Source organism: Saccopteryx leptura, chromosome 2 (assembly GCF_036850995.1).
Source record: "Saccopteryx leptura isolate mSacLep1 chromosome 2, mSacLep1_pri_phased_curated, whole genome shotgun sequence".
Classification (NCBI taxonomy): Eukaryota; Metazoa; Chordata; class Mammalia; order Chiroptera; family Emballonuridae; genus Saccopteryx; species Saccopteryx leptura.
Genome location: NC_089504.1, coordinates 130,927,472 through 130,946,515, shown reverse-complemented (window position 1 = coordinate 130,946,515; position 19,044 = coordinate 130,927,472). Strand labels below are relative to the sequence as shown.

The following is a 19,044-nucleotide window of genomic DNA, read 5'->3' as shown; positions in this document are numbered from 1 at the left end:
GGACCCAGGCTCGAGACCCCCTAGGTCGCTAGCTTGAGCACGGACTCATCTGGTTTGAGCAAAGCTCACCAGCTTGAACCCAAGGTCACTGGCTCAAGCAAGGGGTTACTCGGTCTGCTGAAGGCCCATGGTCAAGGCACATATGAGAAAGCAATCAATGAACAACTAAGGTGTCGCAACAAAAAACTGATGATTGATGCTTCTCATCTCTCTCCGTTCCTGTCTGTCTATCCCTATCTATCCCTCTCTCTGACTTTGTCTCTCTCTCTGTCTGTTAAAAAAAACCCAAAAAGAAACAAACAAACCCTGGGCTTGCCTGGTCAAGGCACATATGGGAGTTGATGCTTCCTCCTCCTCCCCTTCTCTCTCTCTCTCTCTCTCTCTGTCTCCTCTCTCTAAAATAAATAAAAAAGATCTAAAAAACTAAAATAAAATAAACTAATTAATATTTGTCAGAATTAATGGAACAGTCTGTCACAAGTTTCTCTAATTAAGAGATTGAAGATGATATATAAGCACTTCATATTTATTTGAACATTAGTAAGATAAACCAAAGAACCTGCATATTGATTACACTCAGAACAGAAAAACAGTGAAGTTTAAATGTTCTTAAAGGGTTTTTTAAAAATTACCTATAGATTTAGACTGATTCATTTTTGAAGTCTTTGGTCCATAGACCTTTCCTTGTGATTCTAGAGAAGCTTGATATATTAGTTTACCTTAAGAATGCGAATGTTTTGCTGGTGTCAAAATTGAATGTGTGATCAATGCGCAAGAAGTGAAGGGTCTCTGTTCTAGGCAGGATCGAGAACAACTTTTTTTCTAATTCCACACAGACACGTCTTCGGCCTCTGAAGATGAGGGCTCTCTGAGACGCCAAGCTGCGCTCTCTGCTGCCTTACAACAGAGCTTACAGAATGCTGAGTCCTGGATCAACCGTTCTATTCAGGGATCGTCCACTTCTTCATCTGCATCTTCTACGCTGTCCCATGGAGAGGTCAAAGGAACCAGTGGGTCTCTAGCTGATGTATTTGCCAATACTCGAATAGGTAGGAGTTGATTCTACCCAAGAAGTCCAAATTATATTCCATTTGGCTCCCAATATCCAGGAAAGAGCTTATGATTTGTATTGGGTTTTTTAGAGTGGCCTAAAAAGTAGAATCAGAAAGAACATGACAGTTAATGAGGCAGAGAAAGGGAAACACCAGCAATACATTTGAAATGGCAGTTATCTTCATTTTTGGTGCATAGTGTTGCCCACCTGAAGCCATAGCTATTTTCCTAAGCAATACTCAAGGTGCAAGATACAACACCAGACTTAGTAAGGGTTTATCCCTATTGAAGAATATTCCATCTGTTCAAAAGTGTTAAAATATTAACATCTTAGATTTTTCCCAGGATTGTTGTCTGTGTTCTCTCAAACAAAAAACATTAAACCTGAGCGGATTCTGTACTAAGACAATTTCAGTGAGGCCCTTTTGTCTTTAGCATAAAGACCGGATTTGTTGTCCTTGCTGCTGTGTTATTTACAGCCAGAGTGTGCAACCTAAGGATGCTGGTACTCTCTGAGCTGCCACCTGCTGCCGATGCACCTGTATATGGTGTGTTTGTAGCTTTTGCTTGCCTCCGCTTTATGTTTTTGTGTATGTGTTTTAAAAAGTTGTGACATTTGCAGATAAAGATATACAGCTCAGATCTCTGCTTTTGCTTAATTGGTTGGTGCATAACACTAAGTGATGTATATAAACATATCATGTGTCTGTTATACTATTTTCTTTTTATGTCACCTTATGTATATATTTTATTTTTTTCAAACTATAAAAGAAAGTTTATTTAGAATGTTACAGAGGGAAAAGAAAGGCTGTTGGAGCTTAGGAGAAAGAAAGGTAAAGCTAATGTGTCTGGAGAAAGGATGGGGGAGGGGAAAAGCACAGGTATGCTTTGATTAATTGAAAAGAAAAACATGGAAAATTTCAATTCAAGCCAATAATTTTTAAATAAAATAGGTACCTTGGGGGCATGTTGCCCACATTAAAAAGCCAAGTGCCAATAGCGGTGAATTATCCTGCACTCTTAACTCTGCCCTGTAACTCCCTGCACCTCCTGAAGCAGCTACAGGGGAGCATGCTCACCACTTCTTTTCTTTGGGAGGGTAAGTGGCAGAGCCACAGTTAGGTCACGTTTCATTTTCATGTTGGTCTAAAGGAGAACAATGTCATTCACTTGTGAAAGAGTTTTTCCTAATACTGAGTTAACTTACCAGAACTTTTGTTGACAAGATGATTTCATCTGACCTCATATTTTTCTATTCCTTCTACTACTCTGGAAAGTTATTTGTTCTGGTACTCCCAGAAACCATTTTATTCAGTAATACTGCCCTTTGGATGTTTGTTTTAAAATAAGTAATTTATGTTTCTAATAGAATTTTTTTTTTTTTTTTTTGTATTTTTCTGAAGCTGGAAACAGGGAGAGACAGTCAGACAGACTCCCGCATGCGCCCGACTGGGATCCACCCGGCATGCCCACCAGGGGCAACGCTCTGCCCACCAGAGGGCGATGCTCTGCCCCTCCGGGGCATCGCTCTGCCGCGACCAGAGCCACTCTAGTGCCTGGGGCAGAGGCCAAGGAGCCATCCCCAGCGCCCGGGCCATCTTTGCTCCAATGGAGCCTTGGCTGCAGGAGGGGAAGAGAGAGACAGAGAGGAAGGGGGGGTGGAGAAGCAAATGGGCGCTTCTCCTATGTGCCCTGGCCAGGAATCAAACCTGGGTCCCCTGCACGCCAGGCCGATGCTCTACCGCTGAGCCAACCGGCCAGGGCCTCTAATAGAAAATTTTGAAAATACAGATACAAGAAATATAAAATAATCTATAAACTCACTTTCCATGGACAGGACTTTAGAGTTATCACTTTTTCATCAATCCTTCTAGACTTTATCTACATATAAATATGTAGGTTTTATTTTTACAGTAATGATTTATTCTAAACATAACATTCATAATCTGCTTTTCTTAGCAGTGTATCACAAGCATCTGTTATATTATTAATATGGAATTATGTTATTTTTTATGGTTTTAATAGACGCCACTGTATGACCATGTCCTGGTTTATTTAGTCATTCCCCAATTTTGGACATTTAACTATTATCTACTTTTTTTCTATTACAAAAACTACTGAGATGAACATTCTTGAAACACAATTTTGTGCATTTGTCTCATTATTTCCTTAGGATGTATTCCTGTAAGTGGAATTGATGGGTCAAAATAAAAATGTTTGTTTTTAATGCTTTCTTACTGCATTATCCTACAGGAGGTGTGTGCTGCAATATACTTGTGTTAGTACTCTCTTTATTATTTATTTACATATTTGTAGTTATTACTATATTTAAAACTTTAAAAACTATTAAACTAGTAGTTACAGACTTTTGGGACTTAGAGACCTTACTTCCAAATTGATTTTTAAATTGTTTATATTATGATTTTTCCCTTTTTTGTAGTCTTGAGTGGCTTTTCATTCTTATAAGTTGTATATTTTACGTCCTCTAACTTTTTTTTTTATTTTTTAATTCTCCAGAGGTTTTCTTCTTCTGAATTTATTTTGTAACACATCCCTGTTGAATAGCTCTCTTCCAGTTTTGTTTTAAGAATCCCTACATGAAGCACAGTAACACTAATCATGCTTAGAGAAAGGGAAGAACCTTGTCTGCAAAGTAGACCCAAGTTACCTGTGGGTCATTTTATAAAAATTAAAAATAGACTTGTATGTTTTTTCTTCGTTTGGAAACTCGAATGATCTGATCCATTCCCACAATACTGTTTCTGTCTTCAGTGGAAGAAGAAATATTATAAACCAACATTAGCTCAGCAGACTAGAATATTAGTAGCTATATGATCATACTCACATGGCTTCATTTTGAAGTCACTTGCAATTTTTGTTTTATTATGATTATTTTTATATAATACTGGTTTTCTACCAGTCTTTCTATGTAGAAAGAAGGTTTTTGAGAAACATTTGATATAGGATTTGATCTTACAAAGTCTACTCGAGTTTTTTAAAATAACTTTGGAAAGCTCATAAGTCCTGGTTTACCCTCTTGCTCTCTCATTATATCTTGTTAGTAGAACTCATTTGAAAGGTTGTTTTATAAGAGTTCATGCCCGATTTGCATAGTTTTCTTCCTTGTTACAAAGCAAAAATAAAATAAAAATTCTTATTTTTACTGCTAATGTAATATAATTCTAAATTTTGTTTTCTCCCTTTTTAGAGAATTTCTCTGCTCCCCCTGATGTCACTACAACTACCTCTTCTTCATCATCATCTTCCTCAATACGCCCAGCAAATATTGATTTACCCCCCTCGGGGATAGTTAAAGGCATGCACAAAGGCTCCAACAGGTCCAGCCTTATGGATACAGCTGATGGTAGGGAGTTCTTCTTGGTAGAAATCCAGTAACACCAGTCATCCTGAGTCTCTCTTTCCAGCAGTCAGTACTGGGGCAGCACTGACACTTGTTCAGACTTACTCTGTACTTTCAAAAGATACTTTGAACAAAAGACTGAGTATAGAAAAAGAAAAGAATGCTATAAGAAAAAAGGGAGATTAGATGAAATCTTTAAGCAATATATTAATAATAGCACTATATTTGTTCCCTGTTGTTATAAACTTGTCATGGACATATCTAAATATGTCCTGGGACCTATTTGTCCCAGCTGAAATAGAATGAGGCTGTGGGCAAAGGCCAAACATCATTAGGAATAAAAACTCCTAAAAAAAGAAAAGAAGGAAAAGCTCCTAAGAGAATTGGTGAACTAAAATACCCCTAAAATCAATTAATTTTAACTTACCATTTTTTTCCTTATAGGTGTTCCTGTCAATAGCAGAGTATCCACAAAAATCCAACAGCTTCTCAACACTCTGAAACGACCCAAAAGGCCTCCCTTAAAAGAATTTTTTGTGGATGACTCTGAAGAAATTGTGGAAGGTAGTAGTAATAGTACCAAAAACGTGCATTCCATATACAAACATTTCTTAAGCAATTAGAACGTGTCAGGTACTGTAGGGCTTAAGGATGAGCAACGCTTCATTTTGGTTGAAAGAGTTCATAGTTCTCTTCTATTTCTCCCTGAGGATCATTTATATTAATATGTATATTTATATATATAAATGAGGTGTTTTTTTTAATTTTTGAGAGAGAGGAAGGGAGAGAGACAGAGAGAGAGAGAGAGAAACAGAGAAACATATATTTGTTGTTCCATTTATTTATGCATTCATTGGTTGATTCTTGTATGTGCCTTGACCAGGGATTGAACCTGCAGCTTTGGCATATTGGGACAATGCTCTAACCAGCTAAGCTACCCAGCCAGGGCTTGTTTATATTTTAGATCTCAAATGAAAAATAAAGAGGGCAGGAGGGGAGAGAAAAGCAAAGAGATAACTATGGAGCATTGAACTATCCTTGAAAATGTGCTGTTTGAAATTTGGAACTTTCCCAAATACAGAATTTACAGAATTTATATGGCATTGTCCTAGAATACTGATATAAAAACCTCAAAAATTTTTCCAGTCTTTTTTGATATGACTTAGTCATTTTGTTAAATCAGCTAGTCAACTCATGCATTGTCTGCTTTCTGTAAAGTAACATGGTAGAGTGTGAAAGAGTTCATCAGAATACAGTTACTTTCTTCTTCCTTCATTTGTTTACAATTTAGACCAGTGTGAAAGTATATACATGTGAAAACTGAAGTTAGCCAGTAAGTATGTGTCAACTTATATAGGCAGTTGGAGAAGGGAAGAAATCAGTTCCTTTTGTGTGGTTAAAGAAGGCTTCGTAGAGGAAGTGGTAATGGGCAGTGATTTATTCATTCAGTAATTTTAAAACTTTATGAATGAAATCATATGATGTCTAGGAAGTAGTGGGAGGGGAACATGCTGGGGGTGACTGGTTGATAATTATTAAGCTAAATGATGAATAGATCTACCTAACAAAAGCTTTTGTCAAAAGAACAGCCTTGGGAGACAAAAGGGGACAGAGCTGGAGGGGAAAGGGGAAAACTAAGCCTTTAGTAGCTTTGTACTCCATTTTTACATCCTAAGACTAATATAATAGTAGGCTTTGATCACATCACACCTGTTACTGGAACTAGGCACATGAGTAGACTAACTGATTTTAGCCCACTTTATGCAGCAGAAAACAGCAAGCAACCTGGTGCGTGAGGTTAAGATGAATTTCTGTTTCTTTAGGAATCACTGAACTCACTGAGCTAAAGGGATCTTTCTCAGTGCACTGATGTGCTCATGCCAGTAATAGCCTCGCCAGTCTTTTTAAAAAAGCACATTGTATTGACCAGGCAAATAAAGGTCAAGGCTTAATAGGAATCATACTGGAACAGTTTTCATTGGCAGAATAGAGCTAACAGCTTGTCACTAATTATAAATAGGCAACAGTTGTTTATTTGAATAAGATTACCTTTGGAAAGAGAGACCCATATGTCTTTGAAAGTCTGAAAGCATGTGCCCCAGGGTCTGCATTGAAGCCTAGTGGAAGGCAATAATGTATGGACTTTTATTACCAGAAGACTGTGCCTACCATATATGCAGTCTGTTTGTAAAACCTAAACCATTTATTTAGAATCACCCATGTCCATTTTTTTTTACTTAATCTAGTAGCTTAGAGTGTGGGAATATACAAAGTAGAAGGGCAGCTGAAATGTTCTTACCAAGGACAGTGATTTGGGAAGCGAAACTGTTTCATTAGTTTTATGTCAGTAGAAAAATTAATCAAGACAGTTTAACCCTGGCTGGGTAGGTCAGTGGATAGAGAATTGTCCCAGGACACTGAGGTTGCAGGTTCAATCCTCGCTTAGGGCACATACAAGAAGCATTCAATGAGTGCACAACTAAATGAAACAACTTAGTGGAACAGCAAATTGATGCTCCCCCCTCTCTCTCCTCCCCCCCCCTCTCTTTTTCTCTCCCTCTCTCCCCTCCCTCCCTATCTCTTTCTCAAATCAATGGAAAAATTCAAACAAAAAGGACATTTCAGTGAGCTTCTCAAATCTGTCATTAAATTGAGCTAGAAAATGTATTTCATATTCCATCTGTGCTTGTTGCTCATTCAGTCCATTGTCCCTTCTGTGCTTCCCCTCTTACCTTTCATACACCTGGCTAATTCTTACCCTTCCTTTAAGATTCAGCTCAGGCATTACCTCCCCCAGGTGGGGGACCCCACCCATTAAGCTGGGTGACATGGCCCTCTTCTGCCTGCCCGGTCTGTAATATCTCTGTCATGCACTGCTTATATGTACTTAGCTCTGTGTGTGAGTGTGTGTTCCTGTTGTACTCTACATACTCCTAGAGGGCACGGACTCTGTATTCTGTGCACTTAGCATTATTAGAAAGAATAAATGTTTGTCAAAGGATGACAGATGCATTCTTTTTTTCACTGTTTACCACACCCTGTGTACATAATTGGCACTCAGTAATTACTTGATTTTTTTGTTCCATATGTAAATTATCTTCCCAGCTATAAAAATGAAGGATTTTTTTGCTTTTTGTTATTTGGATAGTACTTTTTTATTGCAGAAAAATTAAGAGGCCTTTAGTTTTATCCATAGGAAAGAATATGAAATATTATTCACTGCCTGTTTCTGGAATGATCATGTTAATAATAGAGCTTTTTTTTTTTTTTTTTTACAGAGACAGAGAGTGAGTCAGAGAGAGGGATAGACAGGGACAGACAGACAGGAACGGAGAGATGAGAAGCATCAATCATTAGTTTTTCATTGCACGTTGCAACACCTTAGTTGTTCATTGATTGCTTTCTCATATGTGCCTTGACCGCGGGCCTTCAGCAGACCGAGTAACCCCTTGCTGGAGCCAGCGACCTTGGGTTCAAGCTGGTGTCCTCGGGGTCTCGAACCTGGGTCTTCCGCATACCAGTCCAACGCTCTATCCACTGCGCCACCGCCTGGTCAGGCAATAGAGCTTTTTTTTATCTCCCCCAAATTTAGTTCAATTTAATTAAAACTGATTGAACAATTACTTTGTGTTAGACAATAAGAGGAATAAGAACCAGGCCTCTGAAAAAGCTTAGTGGGGAGGAAAATGTGTACAGTAACAGGTGCCCTTGAGGACCTCCGTGCTTTAGTGGGGTGACTACCACGTGGTGTGGGTACATGAGGTTGAAAAGGCCAGGGATGGCTTCCCAGGGAATGTGCTGGTTGAGCTGCATCCTGAGAGGGATGAGTGTCTTCACCGGAGGCAAAGGGATTGACCATGTGACATATGCGTATGGTACAGAGAATGGAAGGAACATTCGTTCCCATTATTGGTTTCAGTCTGATACTGACCCTGTAGTATAACTGTTACTGTCTGCATTTTACAGACCAGTAAAAACAAGACTCAGATAACTCAATTTGCTTAAGGTCACACTGGTGAAAAGTGAATGTCAACTTGGATTTCCTGACTCCCCATTTAATGCCTTTTTATTGAACATGACCTATGAAATGGAAATTGAAAATGAGAAAATGAATTAAGGCCCACTATGTGGATTACCACTTCTAATGATGTCCTTTCTTTTCTCAGAGTGAGTTCGAACTAGATAAAGATGAAGGGAAAGGTGAAATATGTTTGGGATTGGAGACCTAAGTTGTGTTGGTTGGTATTTGCACTTACTTGAGGTCTTATTTTTGTATCTCACTGGCTTTTTTTTATTTTAGTACCTCAGCCAGACCCCAACCAGCCCAAACCTGAGGGACGGCAGATGACCCCTGTGAAGGGAGAGCCCTTAGGAGTCATCTGTAACTGGCCTCCTGCTCTTGAGTCTGCCCTGCAGCGCTGGGGCACCACGCAGGCGAAGTGCCCCTGTCTGACTGCACTGGATGTAACAGGGAAACCAGTTTACACTCTCACATACGGTGAGTTTACGAGATTCTAGCTCCTTCCTTTTTTCCTAATACTTCTTCATATTTTCATGGGTGGTGTTTTTATCTTGATATTTAGCAGTTGCTGGTTGTTTCAGTAGATCTTTTATTCATAGGATCCTAAGTTCTGGGTACAGCTATTGCCAAGTAATTTCATTTGCTAACATGACATCTGCAAGCCAGTTTACATTTAAAAGAGCAAAAAGAAGAGACTTTGTATATCCACTGATGTTTTAACATTAGAGAGTATTTCTGCCTGACCAGGCGGTGGTGCAGTAGATAGAGCTTCGGACTGGGGTGTGGAGGACCCAGGTGTGAGACCCCGAGGTCGCCAGCTTGAACACGAGGTCATCTGGTTTGAACAAGGCTCACCAGCTTGAGCCCAAGGTCACTGGCTCGAGCAAGGGGTAACTCGGTCTGCTGTAACACCCGGTCAAGGCACATATGAGAAATCAATCAATGAACAACTAAGGAACTACAACGAAGGATTGATCCCTTCCTGTCTGTCTGTCCCTGTCTGTCCCTCTCTCTGTCTGTCTCTCCCACAAAAAAAAAAAAAAAAAAAAAAAAGGATTTTAGAAAGACATTTGGGCAGGATTAATGGTATGTGGTAAAAACCATATAGTTTTATCCAAAAATTGAAACTGATTGCTTTTTAGATCTTTGTCATTATTTCATCTGCCTCTTGCTTATAATAGGCACAGAATTCTATAAAAAAACAAAGAATCAATACTTTTCCATTTAGTTTTGCATACTAGATAAAGTTTTTTTTATCTTAATTTATTGTGTTTACATAGATTCTAGTGTTGCCCCGAATGCATCCCCTTCCCCGTTTTCCCCTCAACATCTCCCTTGCCCTCCTCCCTACAGTGCCCTCCCCCCTTCCCTTCAGCTTTATCCCATCCTATCATCCTCTTTCCCTGTTTTTATTTTACTTTTGTAAATAATTTTTATAAATAACTTTTTAAATTTTTTTAAAAGATTTTATTTATTGATTTTAGGGGGGGCAGCAAGAAGTGTCAGTTCACAGTTGCTTTGCTTTTAGTTCATTACTAGCTTATTGCCTGTGTGTGTGCCTTGACCAGGCAAGCCCAGGGCTTTGAACCAGAGACCTCAGCAGTCCAGGTCAATGCTCTATTCACTGTGCCACCACAGGTCAGGCTCTTTTATAAATTTTTTTAAAAATAACTTTTCTTTTTTAATAACAAGAAGAATGGATTTAACTGGGGCTGTGAGATTTTGTATTAGTTTTACTCAGACGGATTCCTTTTTCTCTTCACAAGTGGAACACATTGTCCTTAGAGCTAGATGCAAAATAATTTTAGAGGAAAGATTGTTTTTATTTAAAGAATTGTGCAGATTGACATGCATTTAAACCTTAGATGCCCCTCTGAATGTGCTGTATGTAAAACTAACATGTCTATTGAAAATAACATAATTTTTCTTTTACTTGTTTCATAATCTAAAATAAGATTTTTATTTTATTTTGTTTTATTTTTTTTTTAGCAAGGAGAAAGAGAGAGAGAAAGAAGAACAGGCAGGGACAGACAAAAAAGGAGAGAAATGAGAAGCATCAACTCATAGTTGGAGCACCTTAGTTATTCATTGATTACTTTCTCACATGTGCCTTGACTGGGGGGCTCCAGCTGAGCCAGTGACCCCTTGCTCAAGCCAGCAACCTTGGGCTCGAGCCAGCCACCATGGGGTCATGTCTATGATTTCATGCTCAAGCCAGAGACCCTGTGCTCAAGCTGGTGAGCCCATGCTTAAGCCAGATAACCTGTGCTCAAGCCAGCGACCTCAGGGTTTTGAACCTAAGTCTTCTGCATCCCAGTCCGACACTCTGTCCACTGCGCCACTGCCTGGTCAGGCATAAAATAAGAATTTCTAAGGATGGTTGAAGGGAGGCAGCACAAGCAGGGGAGGAAACAGGCTTGCCACTCCCCAGATAGTTTAAGCATTCAGTTCAGAATCTGTATATTAATTTCATCCATATAACCCTTAAAAAGAAAGCAGTCAGCTGGCCAAATCTCTGCATGTTTATTTAACATATTTGAATATATCCACATTTCATATAGTTAATTTCCAATTTATTGTCTGTTTTTACTGAAATACAGTGGTGTATGGAATGCTTAACTATTGGAGTCACACTTTTGCTTTGCAGTTACTTCCCATCTCTAATACCATATATGTAAATGATTCTTCAGAAAAAGCTTAGAATAGTGTAGTCTTCTGATTTTCCATCCTGTGATAACCAATTGTTTCCTCCCCTTTAAATGTGATCAGCTCACATTAAACTAATTTTAACAATATTCAGATTACTTCAGAAAATAATTTGAAAAATTGTTCAAACCAGAAAGTTTCTAGTGATGTTTGTTTGTTCGTTTGTTTGTTTGTTTGTTTGGGAGCAGGACTGGCTTTACCTAAACTAGAGTGAATATAAAATGTTTTTGTGGGGGAGGGGCTCTCTGTGTTGGGGCAATACTTGTCTAATGAGTCATTTGGAAGTAGCCATTGTCTTATTAAATGTATTTAGGACTTGAATACCCTCTCACTGAGATAGGCCTGTGATTTTCTTTCTCCCTTCCCTCCCCTCCCCTCCCCTCCCCTCCCCTCCCCTCCCCTCCCCTCCCCTCCCCTCCCCTTTCCTCCCTTCCCTTTTCTTCCCCCCCTCCCCTCCCCTCCCCTTCCCTCCCCTTCCCTCCCCTCCCCTCCCCTTCCCTCCCCTTCCCTTCCCTTTCCCTCCCTTCCCCTCCCTTCCTTCCTTCCTTCCTTCCTTCCTTCCTTCCTTCCTTCCTTCCTTCCTTCCTTCCTTCCTTCCTTCCTTCCTTCCTTCCTTCCTTCCTTCCTTCCTTCCTTCCTTCCTTCCCTTTTTTAATTGATTTTGAGAGTACATTTATTAAAGCTGGAAACAGCGAAACAAGGAAGGGGTTAGGATAAAAGAAGCAACAGGAGAACCTAGGTGAGGCTGCTTTGCCTCACTGGGAAGTCAGAGAAAAGAGATCTTGGAAACAGGTACAGGGGGTTAGCCCAGGATGTAACCACTGCTCATTGCTACCCTGGTTGCAAATCTCTTGGGGTCCCTTAGAGCTTAGGAGATGCACACCTGTGGGGGAGGAGAGGGTGAAGGAAAAGGTGCAGGCGTGCTGGGGTGGGAGTGTAAGAGTGTGCCAGTGTTTCTCAATATGACTGTTTTCTTTCTTTTTTTCTCTCTGTTTTTTTTTTTTTTTTTTTTCAGGAAAATTGTGGAGCAGAAGTTTAAAGTTGGCCTACACACTGCTTAATAAACTGGGGACCAAAAATGAACCTGTATTAAAACCTGGAGACAGGGTAATTGGTTTTTTGGTTTTAGGAAGGTGATGTTTTATTGCTTTCTAACATGCACATTCTGGATTTTTAATGTACATTGGTACAATTTATATAATTTTTATTCTTAGAAAATGGAAGTGGCTTGGTTCCAACCCAGGTCAATCCAACGCCAGGTGATAATTCTTGCTTTAATCAATCGAAGAAAATTCACATGTCCCTTTTTGTAGCTACTTAATCAGTAAACTTTTGAGTTGCTAATAAAATGTAGGGAAACCTAAGTCTTTCTGGAAATAAATATTTCAATATTCAGGAAACAAGAGTAGCAATAAAGTTTACTATGATTTGTTTTTTCTTTAAAGACTGTCCCACAAAATAAAAGACAAAGTTTCATAAAATTTTTTAAAACAATTTTATGTGGTTTTAGGTAAAAGGGAGGAAGAGTCATGCTACTACTTTTTTGGGGGGGGGGGGCGAGAGAGAGACAGAGAGAGAGAGACAAACAGACAAGAAGGGAGAGAGATGAGAAGCAACAATTCTTCGTTGCGGCACCTTAGTTGCCCATTGATTGCTTTCTTATATGTGCCTTGATGGGGGAGCTCCATCTGAGCCAATGACCCCTTGCTCAAGCCAGCAACCTTGGGCTTCAAGCCAGTGACCTTTGGGCTCAAGCCAGCACCATGGGGTCATGTCTGTGATCACATGCTCAAGCCAGTGACCCTATGCTCAAGCTGGTGAGTCCGCGCTCAAGCCAGTGACCTCAGGGTTTTGAACCGTGGTCCTCAGCATCCCAGGCTGACACTCTATCCAATGCACCACCACCTGGTCAGGCTCACACTACTTCTTAGAAAAAACAAATTTATATACTTTTTAAAATTAATTTATTAATTTTAAGTGAGTGGAGGGGAAATAGTGAGACAGACTCCTGTATGTTCCCTGACCGAAATCCACCCGTAACTCCCATCTGGGGTTGATGCTTGAATCAACCAAGCTATGTTTAGAGCCTGAGGCCAACACTTGCATCAACTGAGTTATCCTCAGTGCCCAGGGCCAAAGCTCAAACCAGTTGAGCCACTGGCTGTGAGAGAAGAAGAGAGAGAGAAGAGGGAGAGGGCGGGGAAGAGAAGCAGATGATCACTTCTCATGTGTGCCCTAATTGGGGATTGAACCCAGAATGTCCATATGCCGGGCTGACGCTGTATCCACTGAGCCAACCATCCAGGGCCATATTGATATGATTAATTAATTAATTTTTAGCAAGACAGATAGGGACAGACAGACAGGAAGGGAGATGAGAAGCATCAGTTCGTTATTGTGGCACTTTAGTTGTTCATTGATTGCTTTCTCATATGTGCCTTGACTGGGGGGCTTCAGCTGAGTCACTGACAACTTGCTTAAGTCATCTACCTTGAGCTCAAGCCAGCAACCTTTGGGTTCAAGCCAGAGACCATGGAGTTATGTCTATGATCCCACGCTCAAGCCAGGGACCCTGTGCTCAGGCTGGTGAGCCCGTGCTCAAGACTGTGAGCCTGTGCTCAAGCCAGCAACCTTGGGGTTTTGAGTTTGGGTCCTCAGCATCACAAGTTGACACTCTATCCTGTGCCACCACCAGGTCAAGTGATATAATTTAATTTTATCTTTAATTGGAGGTGACATTAAATATTTTTAAGTTTTGAAGGATTTTCCTTTTTAAAAAAATTTTATTGCCCTGGCTAGTTGGCTCAGTAGTAGAGCATTGGTCCGGCGTGTGGATGTCACAGGTTCGATTCCCTGTCAGGGCACACAGGAAAAGTGACCATCTGTTTCTCCACCCTTACTCCTTCTCTTTCTTTCTTCCTCTCTTCCTCTCCTGCAGCCATGGATCGGTTGGTTCGAGTGAGATGATCTCGGACACTGAGGATGGCTCCATGGCCTTGCCTCAAGGGCTAAAAAAAATGGTTCCATTGCTGAGCAATGGAGCAACAGCTCCAGATGGGCAGAGCATCACCTCTAGTGGGCATGCTGGGTGGATCCTGGTTGGAGCACATGCAGGGAGTCTGTCTCTCTGCCTACCCTCTTCTCACCAAAAATAAAAAATAGATAAATAAAAAAGAAATTTTATTTAGCTTGATCAGGCAGTGGCACAATGGATAGAGCGTCGGCCTGGGATGCAGAAGACCCAGGTTCAAAACCCTGAGGTTGCCGGCTTGAGTGTGGGATCATAGACATGACCCCATGGTCACTAGCTTGAGCCCAAAGTTGCTGGCTTGAGCAAGGGGTCACTGACTCGGCTGTAGTCCCCCGGTCAAGGCACATATGAGAAAGCAATCAATGAACAACTAAAGTGCCACAACGAAGAATTGATGCTTCTCTATCCTCTCCCTTCCTGTCTGTCCCTATCTGTCTCTCTCTTGCATGTGCGTGCTTAAAAAATATTTTTTAAATTTATTGAGTTTAGAGAGAGAGGAAGGGAAAAGGGAGAGAGAGAGAGAGAAACATTTATTTGTTGTTCTACTTATTTCTATATTCATTGGTCGAATCTTCTATGTGCCCTGACCAGGGATCAATCCCACAACCTTGTCATGTCAGGATGACTCTCTAACCAACTGAGTTACTCGGCCATGACTGTTTTTTTTTTCCTATTAATAACCTTCTAAATATGATTACTTCTTACCATCAGATATTACTTTGCATTTGGAATTTGTAGAACGAACACCAACTATACAACTTAGGAGGCTCGTGATTATAGAATCCCTTAAACTAGTCTTTTAAAAGTATTTTTGCATTGTGACAAATGACACCTAAAGGATGGCTTCTCCTTGTAAGTGTGGCATATGAGTGTTTTCTACCCTCAATGAACCCTAAGAAAGTACTTCTGTGTCTTCCTAACAACATGACGTTTATGTGCAGAGGTAAATGGGTTGTTTAAATGTCTTGTGGATCTTGTATTTTTTTTAGAACTCTCGAAGGTTCCCAATTGAACTTATGAGAAAATAAGAAAGTAAAAATAAAAATGGAAAAATGTGCATGACCTGTGGTGGTACAGTGGATAAAGTATCGACCTGGTACGCTGAGGGTCTCCGGTTCGAAACCCTGGGCTTGCCTGGTCAAGGCACATATGGGAGTTGACGCTTCCTATTCCCCCTTCTCTGTCCTCTTTCCTTCTCTCTCCTCTCTAAAATGAATAAATCTTTATTTTATTTTATTTTATTATTATTTTTTAATGAATAAATCTTAAAAAAAATTTTATATAAGGAAAAAAAAGAATTGAACTTACCTTGGGAATGAATTTAGAGAATTTGAAAGCAAAAGAAGAGACAAAAAGAGTCCAGTGACATAATTCAGTTTCAGATGTTAATAAATATTTAAACCAGGTAACAAAACTCCACAGTGGTACTGACTGTGTTTTGTACTTCTTGAGTAAGTTAGGAAGAGTTGGTTATTCCTGTGCTGTACTCCAGGTGAGGTCACAGGTTTGAACATACTACAGAAGTTTTACTGTTTATCTTTTGTAAGTGAAATCACTTTATATCCATAATGGTTCTACCAGTATTGCTTATAGCTATTACTAAATAAATGCCTTTCATGCTAGAACACTCGCATTGTTGGTTCAGTGAGTAAGGATTAATGAAAGAATAAAATACCTTAGGTTGGCCCTAAGGTGGTAATTGAGTCACTCAATGCTTGTAGGCTCTCTGTAAGAAATGTAAAGCTTATTTTTAATATGCTGGTATAGCTTGAGAGATATGTTACATTTATTATGTTGTTTTAGCCCTGCACTAAAGTAAATTGCCTTAGGTTTCACAAGTAATTAACTTACTAGTTAAGGTGAGTTTTTTATTGCTAAATCACCAGTAGACTTAAGGGGAAAATTGTTAGGATGATGATGAATTGCATTTTACAGTAGTAGTTCCCAAAATGTGTCTAGTATATTCATAGGAATGACAGAGGTCTTTTTTAGATTTGTGCATCCTTCTCAATAACTTGATTTCCCTTAGGCTCTTAAATAGTTGTATTTATTGTGTTTATGGTAGATGTTTTACATATAAATGTATATCTTACAGAGTGACATTGAAAGTGTTAGTCTGTTTTTTCTTTTCTTACCTGCTCTAGCATTAGACTGGTTTTAGTCCTCTATTTCTGAATGTCATTATGCATTTTAGGTAGCCCTGGTTTACCCCAACAATGATCCAGTCATGTTTATGGTGGCTTTTTATGGATGTCTCCTGGCAGAAGTGATTCCAGTACCTATAGAGGTACCTCTTACCAGAAAGGTAACTTTACTAAATTTAAGAAAAATGGAGCCTATTGAGACATGGCGGACATTGGGTTTTGAGATTGATCTACTTGTTTACAGCATTAGAAACATTCTACTTTCTTTCTTTTTTTATTTTAAGTGAGAGAAGGGGAGATAGATAGTGACACAGACTTCCACATGCACCCTGACCAGAATCTACCCAGCAACCCCTGTCTGGGGCCAATGCTCAAATTAACTGAGCTATCCTCAGCACCCTGGGGCCAGTGCTTGACCCAGTTGAGCCACTGGCTGTGAGAGGAGAAGGGAAGAGAAAGGGGAGAGAGAGGAGATAGTCACTTCTTTTGTGCGCTCTGACCAAGAATTGAACCCAGGATGTCCATACACTGGGCCAATACTCTATCCACTGAACTAACTGGTCAGGGCCACATTCTGCTTTCTTAAGTATTTAGCTTCACTTTCTAAACATGTGAAAGTTATAGAAAAATTAATATTTGTAACTTTCATGTAAATAACATGTTTTCAACTAAGATAGAATATTTGTAGGTTTATATATTACAGGGGACCCCAAACTATGTGGGCCACATGCGGCCCCCTGAGGCCATTTATGTGGCCCCCGCTGCACTTCCAGAAGGGGCTCCTCTTTCATTGGTGGTCAGTGAGAGGAGCATAGGATGCAGATGCATCTGCATCCTGTGCTCCTAGAGTACTGTATGTGGCGGCGCCGCAAAGCGCAATGTCGCTCATTATGGTACTACTTCCGGTGACGCAGGACGCATGCGTCAGGGCTCTGGAAGCGTGTCATATGGCACACATTTGGTCTGCGGCTGTGGAGCCCCATATTGAAATACTGGTCAGTTTGTTGATTTAAATTTACTTGTTCTTTATTTTAAATATTGTATTTGTTTCCGTTTTGTTTTTTTACTTTAAAATAAGATATGTGCAGTGTGCATAGGAATTTGTTCATAGTTTTTTTTATAGTCCGGCCCTCCAACAGTCTGAGGGACAGTGAACTGGCCCCCTGTGTAAAAAGTTTGGGGACCCCTGATGTATTACTTAAAAATCATGAGGACACACTTTGACAATTACCATTCATAAAGAGTACCATCCTTGCTTTAGAGACTGTAGGTAATCCACAGTAAGTGAGACCTTTTGCAGAGGGATGTGGTTTACTGTATCATATGACCTAGGATTTCCATTAAGTCAAAGAGTGATATAGTGATGGCCTGTTACTACCCTAGAGATCAGAATTTTACTTTGATAACATACCAGCCCTACTAAAATGAAGCATTGTAGCAGATTTCCAAGTTTAACCAAATGATTTTTCCATAAGCTGTTTGACCTTAATTTTCTCATGCTGTTTATTTTTGAGAGTTGATGATAACAACAAATATGGTAGAGACTATGTATTTACAAGAAAAAAAATATTTTCTTAAAGAAATAAAGAACAAATTGGTAACATGTCTGAAACTCTGATTGATGGGATATAGTATCTTTAGATGTTCCAGAAATTAAGTTGACAGTGTTTGTGTGGTTTCATAATGATACTTTTAAGATGATGTTTTAGTGGGAATATTTAGAATATATCTTTTGTTCTCTATGCTGTAGTAAGGCTTAAATCTACCTCTTTTATTTTTATTATTATTTTTTAATCTATTTAAAATATAATAATTAGTGTATGGATTTGGGTACAACCATTTATTCACTTTCATTGTAAATTTGGACATTTGTTGTTCATTTACATTACTTATTTTGTTTTTGTTTAAGTAATATATAATCCTAACTTGTTTTTCTTCTAGATTGGGGGTGTGACTAGGTCAAGACAGTTTAACCATGTCCACATTTGCTTGAGTTTAATCTAAAAGAGGAGCATTGTTGACCTTTGAATAAAATGGTCACATTTAGGAGGTAGAATTCATCATTAGCAATGTCAGATTAATAAAATATGTTATATATACCCTTAGGAAATCATTGTATGATAGAAATTATTTGGAAGAACATATTGTCACTAGATTTTACCAGTTGCTAGATATCAGTGGAGTCCCATGAATGTTATCACACAAGTGCCAGAGCATTACCAAGTGTTAGATTTTGGTCATGGGTGTGCTCACATTCACTCCCCTGCTGTGCTTATTTTCTTTCTCTACAGGATGCTGGAGGGCAGCAGATTGGCTTCTTGCTAGGAAGCTGTGGTATTGCCTTAGCTCTTACCAGTGAAGTTTGTCTAAAGGGGCTGCCAAAAACACAAAATGGAGAGATTGTACAGTTTAAAGGTTAGTAATATTTGTACCTGAATTATCAGTTAAAAGTTAAAGCTGAGTGCTTTAGTGTATTAACTTATCTATCTAAGTACTTAAAATATATTTTCTTATTCTCACAATCTTATGAAGTAGGTACCATTATTATCCCCATTTTACAGGTGAGGAAACTGAGACAAAGAGAGGTTAAGTAACTTACCCAAAGTCACAGCTAATAAATGGCAGAACAGCAATTTGAACCCAAATCTGTCTGATTCCACAGCCCACACCCTTAACCTTTATGCTGATGGTTGGAAAAGCTCCCACTCTGTTCATTAAAACTAAATGC

General features: G+C 39.4%; 1 protein-coding gene across 4 annotated transcripts in view; it reads left to right on the top strand.

Moving 5' to 3' along the window:
• Window positions 1-19,044, top strand: part of DIP2B (disco interacting protein 2 homolog B) — a 304,374-nt gene that overhangs the window by 194,595 nt on the left and 90,735 nt on the right. For 2 of the 4 annotated variants that reach the window (XM_066368713.1, XM_066368717.1), the window contains exons 5-11: window positions 837-1,049; window positions 4,262-4,417; window positions 4,859-4,981; window positions 8,715-8,912; window positions 12,157-12,248; window positions 16,367-16,477; window positions 18,608-18,731. In XM_066368713.1, the coding sequence (XP_066224810.1) occupies window positions 837-1,049; window positions 4,262-4,417; window positions 4,859-4,981; window positions 8,715-8,912; window positions 12,157-12,248; window positions 16,367-16,477; window positions 18,608-18,731 (1,017 nt within the window). The remainder of the gene's footprint in view (window positions 1-836; window positions 1,050-4,261; window positions 4,418-4,858; window positions 4,982-8,714; window positions 8,913-12,156; window positions 12,249-16,366; window positions 16,478-18,607; window positions 18,732-19,044) is intronic. The other 2 variants (XM_066368715.1, XM_066368716.1) reach the window with 2 other exon arrangements.